The sequence below is a fragment of the Equus przewalskii genome, chromosome 9 (assembly GCF_037783145.1).
Source record: "Equus przewalskii isolate Varuska chromosome 9, EquPr2, whole genome shotgun sequence".
Classification (NCBI taxonomy): domain Eukaryota; kingdom Metazoa; phylum Chordata; class Mammalia; order Perissodactyla; family Equidae; genus Equus; species Equus przewalskii.
Window position 1 is genome coordinate 9,322,849 of NC_091839.1, and position 13,928 is coordinate 9,336,776.

Below are 13,928 nucleotides of genomic sequence, written 5' to 3' on the forward strand. Positions count from 1 at the left end.
TGCAACAGATCCTACACATCCTATCATTTCATCTGTGAGCATTTCAACATTTAGCTCCAAAACATGCAGACTCTTAAAAGAATAACTTTTGGCATTATCGTACATAAAGAATTAACAATAATTCCTTATTGTCATATAAATAAATGGTGCTATGAAATCAATTACTGGGTCTCAATTGGCAGTTTTCAAGGGTTGGATGGGAAAGAATAAAAGTGTCAGAGTACATCCAGTGAGTAAGGGTAAGTGTAAGTGCTGTTTTGGGGGACGTGGTTCCCGGCTTACGCGTCCCCCCAGATTCTCCCCATCCAGATCAGGGACCACACAGATGGGACCACATCTTCAGGTAAGCCCTTCCCATCCAAACTCTCATTCCCTTCTGCCCGCTCAGGAATGGCATCGATCCGGAATGCGTGGACCATTTTGTGTGTATGGCTGTGTGTGTAAATGTGTGAATGCATAGCATGGCTTGTGACATAGAATTCCTTCTTACTGTGGGTGGTGGTCAGTAAAGTGTGAAAGCCCCCGCTCTGATAGGCACGTGAAACAGCCTTTCTAGCCAGGGATGGATGGCTTCTCACGGGGAATGCGAACCGTCATCACGTGTTTTCTTTCCTTGATACGGTTCTAGGAAAGGACAGGCAGAGCGTGACGCAACTTCTGTAAGAGCCATAGCTTCTTAAGGTGATCGTTCTATCCTAAGATGAGGAGGCGTCCCTAAGGGCATGCTGAAGCACTGGTGCTTGTGTTTGGCAGGTCCTCGTATCTATGGTAGTACGTTATCCAGAGGAAAACCTTACACCTGTGAAGCAAGGAATAAATTGGAGGCAAGACCCCATGTGTCTGGTCGGCTCCAGGTTGGGAGATCGGGAGTGAGTTTTGTGCCTCTAAAGATGATGTCATGAAGTAAAGAATACAGCGCGAGCCCCCAGCCTAGAAAAGATCCCAGGCTCGCTGGTCTGTTGTTTCTCGGCTTTCTTTGGTTAAACATTCTGTCAGTCAGGATACGTATTAGTGGCTTTAGCAACAAAGGTTTATCTCTTGCCCACACTACACATCCATCTTAGGTTCAGCTGGGGCCTCTGCTCCACGTTGTTCTAACTCCGGGACCCCAGCTGGCCAGACCGCCACTATCTGGACTAGTCCCAGTGGCTGTGGCAGAGGGGAGAGGCTCCGGAGGGTCTCAGACTGGCAGTTAAGTGCCCCGGCCCAGAGGACGCACCAGTTCCTCTCACCACCCCTTGGCCAAAAAGGTCCCTGAGCCCACCAGCCACGAGCGGACCGAGAGTGCAACCCCGCTGTCCCCGGGGCAGGATGGAGGCGGGGGCATTTGGAGAGCGTGGCCTCTTCGGGTTAGTGAGCCATGTAGCTGCATTTCCACATCCCCCAGAGTCAGGAGTCCCCGCTGGGACTGGGAGGCTGTTTGTGCTCCTGTACGCTGGCACCCCCAGGTGGGGGTCAGCAGGGTCTCTGGCCTCAGAGGAGGGAATCTGGCTGGGGGTCTTGCAAAAGAGCTGACCCGGAACAGCCTCTGAGGCTGGATCCCGCCTGTTGCCCGCAGGTGATGACCAACGGCTGGGAGACGGTGGACATGACCCTGAGGCGGAACGGGCTCGGGCAGCTGGGCTTCCACGTGAAGTACGACGGGACGGTGGCCGAGGTGGAGGACTACGGGTTTGCCTGGCAGGCTGGCCTCCGGCAAGGCAGCCGGCTGGTGGAGATCTGCAAGGTGGCCGTGGTCACGCTGACCCACGACCAGATGATCGACCTGCTGCGCACCTCGGTCACCGTCAAGGTGGTCATCATCCCGCCGTTTGACGACGGCACGCCCCGCAGGTAAGGGGGTCCCCTGCAGCCGGGAGCCGGGTGGGGTTCGCTGCTCCCAGAGTGCTGGCATGAGGCCGCCCCGACTCAGCTGGCACTCGAGGGCCTTTCTCACCCTGCAGACAGTGGTGATGGTAACGGGGCTGGGGGTCGACGTCCATGGAACACTTACACAGGCCAGTTCTGGCTTGTGCTCTCCGTATGCAGGTTATCCTGTGTAACCACAACAGCCTCATGGGGTGGGCGCCCTTGTTAGTCTGAATCTTCTAGATGACGCACACCCCAGTAAAAGTCACCTGCCCGAGGGCGCACTGCACTTCATTCATTCATTCAGCTCACGTTTATGGAGCCCGTGCCATGTTCAAGCTCCGCTTGGAAGTGCTGGGGACACAGCAGTGACAAAGTGCCTGCTCCCTTGGGATTTGTGTTCTAAAGGGAGGGATGGGCAATAATTAAATAGATAAATGATGTGGGACCAGGCAGCGATGAGGTCTCAGGAGAAAATTAGAGCGGGGTGGAGAAAATTAGAGCGGGTTAGAGAAAAGGGCCTGTCGTGTGGCGGGAGAGCCCCTTATGGGTGGTCAGTGAGGGCTCCCAGGCGGAGGCGGCCATGTGGTTTTCCAGGCCAATGGGTCCCAGACAGGAGCCAGCCATCACAGTCTCTGAGGCGCATGTGTGTGGGGCACATCCCTGCGGCACAGGGAGGTGGTGTGGCTGGAACAGAGTGAGCAGGGGTGAGAGCTGGGAGAGGGGACGGGGCAGACATGGGGGGAGCATATGGACACGGTGATGAGCTTGGGTTTATTATTCCAGCATAGTGGGAAGTCAGTGGAGGGTTTGTTTCTTTCGTTTTGCTTCATCTCTCAAATGGAACCTTGCAAACATTCACAGTACACGGAGCCCCCTGTCCCGACAGTTACCAGCACGGGGCCAGTTTATTGTGTTTTATCTCCACGTCTCCCCACCTGGGATCGTTTAAAGCAATCCCAGCCTTGGAACCTATCGCTCCCCACTCAGGACCTTTTTAAAATTATTGCTAAGTCAGTGTCACCCACTCCTCTCTTTAGCTTTCTGTTGTAGCAGAGAGATTGTTTGTTAACCAGGCTCCTCCCATTGCATCTGGTTGATGGGTCTCTTCAGGCTCCTTTTAATCTCTTAGTTTCCCCTCCCTCTTTTTTTTTCCTTGCCGTTTATTTTGGAAAGAAGCCAGGTCCCTTGTCCTTGAGAGTTTCCCACTTCTGGGTTTAGCTGTTTGCATCCCCGTGGTGTCCCCGAACCGGTTCCTCCAGCACGCATACTTCCCGTAAACTGGAGTTCCATGTGGGAGCTTGATCTGATTCTGGCTGAAGTCCTTCTGGCAACAACACTTCCCGGGTGTGTCCGTCAGGAGGCACCACGTGTCTGGTTCTCCCTCTGTGAGGGAGACTAAGGGCAGACAGAGGGTGCAGGTGATGGCGGCCCGCTCCATCGTCACACACGGCCCGCTCCATCGTCACACACGGCCCGCTCCATCATCACACACGGCCCGCTCCATCATCACACACGGCCCCCCGGCTGTCAGCGGCCATTCGTGACCACTGCTAGATCCGGTATTTCATTGCGGGCCACAGATGAGCGATGCTCTCAGTTCTGTCTGTCCTCCTTCGTTGGTTGGCTGGAATTCTTCCAAAATGAGCTTTCTTTCAGTAACTCTCGGTGACTCTGAGACGTCATTGATGCAGAGAAGGCAGGATAAAGGCAGTGTTTAGAAGAATAAATGGCTACCCTAGCAACCTCCAGAGGTGACTGGAGACAGGTTCCGAGTGCTGGAACACAGCCGCACAGAGGACGGTGAAGGCCTTGGCCCCCGGGAGCTAATGGATGGATTGGGGGAGACAAACAGTAAACAAGGAAGCAGATAAGGTGATTTCCTGCTGCAGAAGCGGGAGGCGGCTGAGCGTGGTGAGAAAGCGGCTCCTAGGTGAGGTGGTCTGGGTTTGAATCTGGCTCTTCCTCTTTTTAACTGTGTCCCTGGGCAGGTGGCCTCCCCACTCTGTGCCTCGGTTCCTTCATTTGTAAAATGGGAAAGATGACAGATGCTTTCCCCGAAGGTGGTTGCGAGGTTGGAGAGGAGACTTGTCACCACGTAGGTCTGCATTGGGCCCGCAGGGGGCGCTCTAGAGTCACAGGGCATGAGGAAGATAAAGAGCCCGGCCTGACAATGGACGCGTGGTCAGGGAAGGCCTGGGGGAGTGGGGAGCCATCACAAAGGCCCGAGGTGAGGATAGCAGCCCTTGATTGTGTGGCTAGAGCCAAGGGAGCCAGGAGGAGGGCAGGAAGTGAGGGGACACCAAGAGTTTACACACGTGACCTCACAGGGCTGATGTGATCCCCACTTCACAGATGAGAAAACCGAGGCTGGCGTGGCCCAGCCCCCTGTGCAGAGTTGTACAGATAGAAAGCGGCAAAGCAGAGCTCAACCCACTTTGCCGTCTCCATCCTGCTCCGCGGCTCTGAATGCAGTGCTCCCTCCCCGCTTCCTGGGTCCTTCTGCTCCGAACTTGGCGGGGGACAGTGTGGGCAGGCCTGGACTCTGCAGCCAAGGGCTTGGCCACCCCCACGCACACCCCGGTCCCCCGACCTCTGGCGCCTCTTCCAGGGCCAGCTCCACCTCTGCTCGGAGCCACACCCGCTCCCAGCCCTGCAGCAGCGAGTCCAGCTGAGGTAACCCCCCCCCCCCCCCGGCGAGCTCCCTGCAGGCCTCCTCTCCTTGCTCTGCACACACGCTCACACCCGCATGTGTGCACACGATGAGCCCGCTCGCCTGTCAGGTGACTGTCCCAAAATGTGTGCCCAAGAGGCCGGAAAGCCGCCCCTGGATCTGCAGGTAGGGACCCGCTGAAGCGAAGTCAGAGTGTGCAGGCTCCCTTCTCCGGCTCTGGGGTGACAGGCCAGGGAGGGTGTGACCAGACAGATGCGTTCCGCTCCCTGCCCTATTTAGGCGAAAGCCAGCATCCTGCTCCCTTTACAAGGCGGCTGCGAGACAGGGTCTCCCGTCTGCAGGGCTGGCGTGGGTTGGGACTTGCATGGGTTCTGTTGTTCCTCAAACGCAGAGGCGTCTGGCTGACCTCATTTGCAGAGCTGATAACCCCAGCTCTGCGTCCCGCCAGCCTCTCGCTGCAGCCCTGGCCTCCTGGCTCAAACGTCGCGGTAACGCGTGGGCATGGGCAGAGGGCTGTCACTGCCACCAGCGCTCTCTGCATGGTATGTGTCCAACCCCGTGCTCTCTAGAAACTGGGGAGAGTACAGGGGGTCGGCCCCCAGCCCCAGGCCACAGGCTGGGGTTCTCGAGTGAGCCCTGCACCGCTGGGCCACAGCTGGGCCGGGCCAGGGAGCCAAGAGGACATCCCAGAGCCCCAGCTGAGATGTGTCATGGCGACCTGGGGTGCTGGAGTAGGCTCCAGAGGGGTGTTCTCATCTCACTGTGTGTCGCTGCCTGAGGGGGGAGGCCATCCCAGGATGCTTTTGTCCCCTTATGTTGGACTCAGGACCTCTGGTCGCAGGTCGGAAGCTCCTCCCCGAGAAGGGAACTTGAAACCCCACAAGTGAGCGAGTAGAAGAGGTGAGAGAGGAGCCGTGGCCCCCAGAGACTGGGCTGTCAGGAGTCAGGGAGCAAGAGCGGTCTGCGAGCCCGGCCCCCTCCCGCGCACGGCTCCCCACGCGCCCGAGAGGCAGGACAGAAACCTTAGCGCAGCCTTGTTGGTAGAGAGAAGACGGGAAGCCTCCGAAATATCCATCCGTGGGGCTGACTGATGGCACATCAGCCGTGGGATGAGGAGGAATTGGCTGGTTAGGGACGATGAAGTGACTGCTGAGAGCACCTGGTGAGAAACACTGTTAATTGAGGCAGAAGGAAGCCAGATGTGCACGGGGCTGTAGGGTGCAGTTTTTATGACTGTTTTAAGTTGTATTTCTTATCTGCGTAGAGTATTTCAGAAAGGATATGTAAGAAACTGGAAGCTGTGGTTGCTTGTGGTGGGTGAAACCAGGGGACAGAGAGACAGGACAAGGACACTCTGTTGTTCCCCTTTCATCTTTGAAAACGATTCGAAAACTCAGTCAACAAACTGGGCTTCTCAGGCTTTTCCGTGTGTCGAGATCATCCCGGGCAGCTCAGTAAAATGCAGACTCCTGGGCCCCGCCCCGAGGAGGATCCTGACTCAGAGCAGCCGAGGGGCCCAGGCTCGGCGTCCCCCTGCTGAGTGCGCAGGGTGACTTAGATGCTGGGCAGGAGCTGGTTTCCGAGCCCGCAGCTGGGTGTGGTTGGACCTCAGCAGCTGGAAGGGAGGCTTGGGCCTCTGAGCGTGTGGGAGCCGCAGGTAGCTGTGGGCAGAGGGGGCTGGAGGTGGCGACAGCATGCATCAGCTCTGTTCCTTAGGTGGTGGCGTGGCCTGGCTTTCTCCTGATGCTCCCAGACTGCCCACACCCACCTTGTTCTACAGATTAGGAAACAGGTTCCAGGAAGGAGATCCCTTCCCCATGGCCACCCGGCCCAGGAGCCCTGGCTCGCCACCCCTCTGAGCTGCCTTCAAGATGATGAGATGCTGTGGCCCTCCTTGAGGTCATGCCCAGGGGCTTCTGGCCAAAAGTGAAGCTGTCAGTAACTGGAGGAGACGTTGGGGACCCAAGAAATCTGCCCACTGGTCCCCACAGCACTGTACAGTGGGCCAGTGGGCATGGTGGCTAACATGGGCTTTGGAGTCAACTTAAATATACTTAAATCCAGTTTCCACCTCTTACGGCTGTGTGACCTTGGGCAGGTTACTTCACTTCTCTGTGCCTCAATTTACTTCTCTCTAAAATGTGACGCGGTAATCAGGTCTCCCATTACTAGCAACAGAACCAACCCAAACGTGTTGAAGCAAAAGAGGAACTTAACTGGCTTATGTACCTGACAAGACCAGGGGACGGGCACGATTTAGCTGTGGCCGTATGCAGGAGCTCAGGCGCCCTCACGAGGAATCTCTCCCACGTGTCCCCTTTGCTGGGTCGCTGTTGTCCTCAGGCACACTCCCCTCCTCAGAGCTCCAGGCTCAGGTCTCCCCAGCTCAGCAGCCCCAGGGATGTAGATCTTTGCCCCCAGCAGTTCCGGATCAGGTCCACAACTGATGCTACTGTCTCTGATTGGCCTGCTTGGCCACCTGCCCATCTTGGGCCGGGCGGTGTGTCTTGGGGGAGAGGAGTTTCTGATTGGCCAGGCCTGGGTCACGTGCTCATACCTGGAGCTAGGAAGTGAGGTGAGCCCCCCGCCCCCCCAGAGCGCACAGACCTGTTCTCACGAGACAGGGTGCGGAAGCCGGGCGGGCGGACGCGGTGCGTGCACTGCCTGGGCGCCGCATGGTGCCTTCCTTCACACGCCTGGCCTGCTGTGTCCCCGGGCTCTGTTGGCCATCCGCATTGTTGTCATTCCTCGCCTGGTACCTGGTGAGGCGTCAGCACCTGCCAACCCAGAGAGAGAGCCAGGAGGAGCTGCCGAATGTCGGCTCCCACTCACACTGCGGGGCGCACAGTGGGGCAGGCCCCGTGCAGAGCGCCTCCCTGGGTCACCTTCTCATGACTCCTGAGTAGCTGTGTCCTGGGCCTACGGCCTCCCAGCCACCAAGCCCATCAGGTCTTTTGCCGGGTGGCCCTGAAAGTTCCGTGGGCTGCGGGCACTCAGGAGAGCCACAGAGGGTCACCTCGACGGGGGCAGGAGAGCTTCCAGGCCCAGGGCTCCTCCGAGCTCGGCTCCCACAGCCGCTGGGAGGCGGCTTTTGTGAGCACGGCCCCCTCCTCGGGCTCGGAGCCCCCACCGTGCTGCGCTGCAGCCGCGGTAGAGAGTGCCAGCCAGCGCGCGGAGCCCCCGCCTCCAGCCCGAGCCTGTGCTTGTGCAGCCTGGTCTTGGGGGAGCCACAGGCCCTTCTGCATCTATTTCAAGGTTCTGGATTTTGTGGCTTTTTTTTTTTTTAACCACCCTGCAAAGTAGGTCACCTGCTCCTCTTCCAGCTGCCTTTGAGCTTCTTCGGAACAAGGCAGATACTATCCTTTGATTCCAAGGGCATCCGCCTTTCTGGCCCTGAGGACTGCTAAGGGGGGCCGAGCCAGGCCATGGGGGACAGTGGCCGGCTTGAGGCCTGGGTCAGGGAGAGGAGAGAAGGGAAACGAGAGACGGAGAGGAGAGGCGAGGAGAGGAGCTAGAGAGGGCCGGGCAGTCAGAGTTCCTGATGCGCCCCGTCCCGGGTGAGGACTCTGAAACTGGTGAGTTTCAGACCAATTTCAAGGGTCTCTACGCGGCCTTGAAAACGGGCCATCACCGTTCAGACTTGACCGGGCAGTCCCAGCCCCGTGTTCCGGGGCTCAGGCACGTGCGCTGGTGGGCCAGGGCCTTTCCAAGTAACGAGGTTTCTCTTCCAGGGGGTGGCCGGAGACCTATGACATGAATACCTCGGAGCCCAAGGCAGAGCCGGAGAGCGTGACCCCCGGGGGCCGGCCCCCATACCGCAGCAACGCTCCCTGGCAGTGGAGTGGGCCCGCATCCCACAACTCGCTGCCAGCCTCCAAGTGGGCCCCGCCAGCCACCCCCGGCCACGCCCAGTCCCTGAGCCGGCCCCCGAAGCAGCCCCCTGTGGTCCCCTTCCGGGAGCCCCAGCCCCTGCACAGCAAGAGGTAAGGTCACCCCGTCATCTCCCTCCCACGCTTCGCCCTTCCCTCCCTCCTCTCTCCCCAGCCTCTTCCTCTCCGCAGCCCCCTCCTTCCTCCTCCTTTGTGCCTCCTTCTCTCCCTCCCTGACTCGTCCAAGGGCCCAGGGCCGGGAGTGCAGCCACCACGCCACGTGCAATGAGAACTTTCTGTTTCCTGAGAGGTTGGGGACTGAAAGCACACCATTTAGGACGGTGACTGCTCTAGGGGGGCAGGGAAGGGGGACAGGAGCCACCCACAGGTGGGGGTGCGTTGCCGCCCTTCTGTTCTGGGGTTGGCTGGTGGCTTCAGGGAGTTCGTTTCATTATGATGACATACAACTTACAGATATTCCTTTGAATCTGTTAAAAGATAAGGAGAACTTTCCAGAAAATGAGGGAATCCAGCTTGCAGGTCGTCTCGCCTCGTCCCTGGAGCGGGCGAGAGCGTCTTGGGCAGTGTCCGGGGGAGCGGGCCGGCACGTGGTCCTGGTTCCTGCTGCCCTGTGCCCTGCAGCTCTCTCATCCCTGGGGGGTGGGCACGTGGCAGGTGGTTGGGCCGGAGGGAACGGCCTGGTATGTCCGTCCTCTGTGGGGAGAGGGGTGGCCTCCACACTCACTCCCGGCCTCCTCCTGTCTCTGTTCCAGGCCTGTCAGCTTCCCAGAAACCCCTTACACAGCATCACCAGCAGGGGCCGACAAAGTCCCTCCCTACCGGCAGCCTTCTGGGAGCTTCTCCACCCCCGGCTCAGCCACCTACGCAAGATACAAGCCATCCCCTGAAAGGTCAGATTCTCTTCATCTTCTTAAGGAATCTGGTGAAATCTGGGGATCCTTCTTCTGCAGGAAACGCACATACCCCCCAAGTTTATTTGCCATTTTATGGGGTTTCTAGATCTCTGCAGGTCGTCAGAGGGCCAACAGGAGGACTGGCTGTGTCTCCTAAGATTTAGGGCCAAGCGACTCAGGCAGGGCTCACCGTCGGCTTTCCTTGCAGCAAAATTTTGGTTATCATTTTCTTTTTTGTTTTTCTTTACTTTTTTTTGTTTGTTTGTTTGTTTTGCTGAGGAAGATTTGCCCTGAGCTAACATCTGTCTCTAACCTTCCTCTTTTTGCTTGAGGAAGATTCACCCTGAGCTAGATCTGTGCCAGTCTTCCTCTACTTTGTATGTGGGTCGCTGCCACAGTGTGACTGACAAGTGGTGTAGGTCCATACCCATGATCTGAACCCAGGCCACCAGAGCAGAGCATGCCAAACTTTAACCACTACACCACAGGGCAGCCCCGGTTGCCATTTTCTTGACAGCTGTATCACTTGTTTGAGCAAGACCATCCGCCTTCCAGCACAGCCATTCATCTAACTCTCCAGCCCCGCTTCCCGAAACCAGGCCACCAGCATTACCCCGTTTTCATGGCCTTTTACGCTTCAGTCCTGCCCCCTTGAATCCTCCGCCAACCTGGCAGCCTGAGGGATCTTCCCAACTCCTCCATGGCTCCCCAGGGCCCTCCCAATAAACCCAGACTCTCCAGGTTGCTCTCCGGCTGCCTCAGCTCCTCCGTTCCCCTGTCCTCGGGCCCGAGCTGTGGGCCTCGTCTGGATGCCTCCCTTCCTCCTCCCCCTCCTGCGGTCCATCCGTTAGTCTTCAGAGCGTCTCTACCCCGTCCCCCCCATCGCTCTGGCTCCTGCCTGGGCCCCGGCCTTCGTCTCACCTCTGGTCCACCCTCCACAGCGGCCAGAGGGCTCTTTCTGTATCTGGCCACACCTGTCCCCTGCTCCAGACCCCTCTCGTGCATCTGAGAGCCCTCAGGACACAGCCTGCGCGCCTCCCCGTGGCCAGCGAGGCCCTGCCCGCCTCGCCAGCCGTGTGTGGTGCGCACATCAGCCACGCTGGCCGCTTCCAGTCTCCTAAGCAGGCTGTCGGCATTTCAGAGCCCTCCTCATGTTCTTCCCTCCTCCTAGAAGTTCTTCATGCTCTTCACCCCACTGGTGCTCTTCCTCCAGGAAGCCTGCCCTGAACCTCCCCCGGCACTCGGGGAGGTCTGTGCCCTGCCCCTCGCTTCCCTGTGTGTTTCCCGACCGTGGCCGTGAGCGCTCTCCATTCTGTTAGCCCAGTTGTGTGTGTGTGTGTGTGTGTGTGTGTGTGTGTTTACACGCATGCGTGCTCTTGAGAGCAAGCCCTCTCCCCAGGATCTAGGCTTCCCTGTCCATCTTTGCGTTACCATCATGCAGCACAGGGCCTGGCACATGGTGAATCCTTGGTATGTGTGTGATGAAAGGATGGAGTGAATTTGTTTCCTTAAAGCCCCTGCCGTGAGGCCGGGGATCAGTGCCCTCGGCCAGTGGGCCTGCCTCTGAAGCACCTGGAGGGAGGGTTGGTCGACATCCAGATGCCTGGGCCCCACCCCCAGCTTTCTGGCTTGGTCGGCCTGGAGCAGAGCGTGCGATGCCAACATTGCCATCGAGGGAACACTCTGAGAGCTGCCCCACTAACCATCGTTTGATCGCAAGCCTCTGCTGTAAAACCAGGGGAAACATACCCCCTCTCTCCTCTTCTGGTAGCTGCCAGTCAGCTTCCTGTCAGCACGGGCTCTCCAGGGCTTCTGTGTGCCATGTGCCGGGAGAAATGCTGGAGCTGCCCACTCACCGGGGCTCCGCGGGGCAGAGCGCTGACTGGTGGAGAGAGGGTCTTAGAAGAGATGTGCACCCTGAGGAAAGTGCTCAGACTCAGGCCCTGGAGGAGGGAGCCTGCCACCCTGGAGGTCTAGGCTGGCTGCTGGAGGAGGTGACATTCGTGCAGGGCTTTGAGAGATCAGTAGGAGTTCGCTGCAGAGAGGAGGAAGGACGTCATTCCAGACAGAGCAGAGGCCACAGACGTGAATGAGCAAAAGGGTGTGGAACTCGGGAGGAACCAGAGGAGCATGGGGGCTGCAGGGCGCAGAGACCCCTGGGCAAGGGCTGCAGGGCAGAGGCTGGATGTGGCAGGTGGCCCGAGAACAGAGGTGGCGGGGATGACGCTACTGCTGCCCCAGGGAGCTTTCCTTTTTTTTCACTTCAAAGTCTTGGTGTCCCACCTTTATTATTATAATTTTGAAATAATTATAGATACACAGGAAATTGCAGAGAAATGTACAGGGAGGTCCATGGACCCTTCACGCAGCCCCCCAGTATTAACATCTTGTGTAACTGTAATCCAAGACCGAGCAAGATGTGGACCTTGGTGCGATCCGTAGAACACATTCAGAATTTACCAGTTACGCATGCACACGCGTGTGTGTGTGGCTCTGTGCAGTTTTGTCACGTGTGTAGTCTTATGTAACCCCCACAGTCAAGACACTCTGTTGTATAATCACCACAAAACCTCTTCCTGCCACCCCATTATGGCCACACCCATCCCTCGCCCACCCCAGCCCCTGGCACCCATTCATCTGTTCTATCTCTCTTTAATTGTTGTTTCATGAATGTTATTATATAAGAGGAATCTTATCGTATGTATCCTCTTGAGGTTGCTTTCCACTCAGCATAATTTCCTTGGCGTTCACCCAACTTGTCGCCCGTATCTGTAGTCGATTTCTTTCTGCCACTGAGTGCGTTCCATGGTGCAGAGGTACCAGAATTTGCTAACCATTCACCGTTGAAGGATGTTTCAGTAGTTTCTGGGTTTGGGCTATTATAAATATTTATGCTCTGAACACGTGTGAAAATAAGTGTTCATTTCTCTGGGATAAATGCCCAGGGATACAGTTGCTTGCCAAGTTGAGGAAACCACCTCAGTGTCCATCAGTGGAAGAATGGCTAAATGAAATGTGGCACATGCCCACAGTGGAGTATTATTCAGCCCTAAAAAGAGGAAATCCTGCCATCTGTGACGACGTGGATGGACCTGGAGCGCGTTACATTAAATGAAATAAATCAGACAGAGGAAGAGAAATACTGTATGGTATCAGTTGTATCTGGAATCAGGAAAAAAGTTGAACTCAGAGAAACAGAGCAGAGTGGCGGTTCCCCAGGGGCGCGAGTGGGACGGGGAGTGTTGGTCCAGGGTACAGACTCTGAGTCATGAGATGGATTAAGTTCTGAGGGTCTCAGGAACAGCACTGGGATTATAGTTAATAAAGGTGTAGCATATACTTAAAATCTGCCAAGAGAGTAGATCTTAAGTGTTTTTACCCAAAAAAGGGTAACTGTGATAGATGTGTTAATTAACTGGGTTGTGGTAATCATTTCACAGTATAGACGTATATCAAACCGTCACATGGTGCACTGGGAATATATTACAGTTTTATCTGTCAGTGATGCCTCAGTAAAGCTGGGGTGGGGGGTGGCTCTAAGTGCCACTTGGCAAGTGGAGGGCAGGGTTACTGCCGCGAAGGGCTGGCCGACCCTTCTGTATTGCGTGTAGAGAAGTGTTTAGAAAAAAAAAGAATACCACTGCTTACTGTGTGGTAAGTCCGTGTTTAGTTTTAAAAGGAACTGGCAAACCACCCTCCCGAGCGGCCGGAGCGTTTCCCATTCCCACGGCAGTGAGGAGCCATCCACTTTCTTGGCATCCTCGCCCCCGTTAGTCTCATTGCAGTTTTTTGTTTTGCCCATTCCGATAGGTCTGTAATGGTGCTCATTGTGTCTCTCGAACAGCTAATGACGATGAACATCTTCCTGGCTTATTTGCCAACTGTGTGTGCCTTGAGTGAAGTGTCTGTGCCTCGTGTTGGCCGTCTTCTCATTGGATTCAGTGTTTTTCAGTGTTGGAGAGTTCTTCGTGTAGTCTAGATACAAGTCTTTCATCAGATATATGATTTGCAAATATTTTCTCCCAGTCTTTAGTTCCTGAACAGGGTCCCTTTTTTTTTTTTTTTTTTTGGTGTGAGGAAGATTGGCCCATTGGCCCTGAGCTAACATCTGTTGTCAGTCTTTTTGCTCGAGGAAGGTTGTTGCTGAACTCACATCTGTACCTATCTTCCTCTGTTTTGTACATGGGACACTGCCACAGCATGGCTTGATGACCAGTGCATGGGTCCACACCCAGGATCCAAACCCACAAATCTCAGGCTGCCGAAGCAGAGTGCGCGAACTTAACCACTACACCACCAGGCCGGCTCCAACAGGATCTTTTGCAGAACAGAAGCTTTTAATTTTGATGAGGTCCAAATTATTTTCTTTCTTTTACGGATCGTGCTTTTGGTGTTAAGTCTAAGAACTCTTAGTCCTGAAGATTTTCTCATGTTTTTTCCTGAAAATTTTATTGTTTTCCATTTTACATTTAAGATGATGATCCATCCTAAGTTAATTTCATTCAGTTAATTTTTGCATAAGGTGAGAGGTTAGGGTGAAGTTCCCTTTTTTGCCTACAGATGTCCGTTTACTGAGAAGGCTCTCCCTCCTCCACCACATGGCCTTTGCTCCTTAAAGCGAAA

The 13,928-nt window shown here is 56.0% G+C and overlaps 1 protein-coding gene across 4 annotated transcripts in view; it reads left to right on the forward strand.

The window, feature by feature from the left end:
- The window catches only part of SIPA1L3 (signal induced proliferation associated 1 like 3), a 93,023-nt gene that overhangs the window by 31,026 nt on the left and 48,069 nt on the right, over window positions 1–13,928 (forward strand). For all 4 annotated transcript variants that reach the window (XM_070557636.1, XM_070557637.1, XM_070557639.1 and 1 more), the window contains exons 8-10: window positions 1,559–1,833; window positions 8,254–8,505; window positions 9,165–9,302. In XM_070557636.1, coding sequence (XP_070413737.1) covers window positions 1,559–1,833; window positions 8,254–8,505; window positions 9,165–9,302 — 665 coding nt within the window. The remainder of the gene's footprint in view (window positions 1–1,558; window positions 1,834–8,253; window positions 8,506–9,164; window positions 9,303–13,928) is intronic.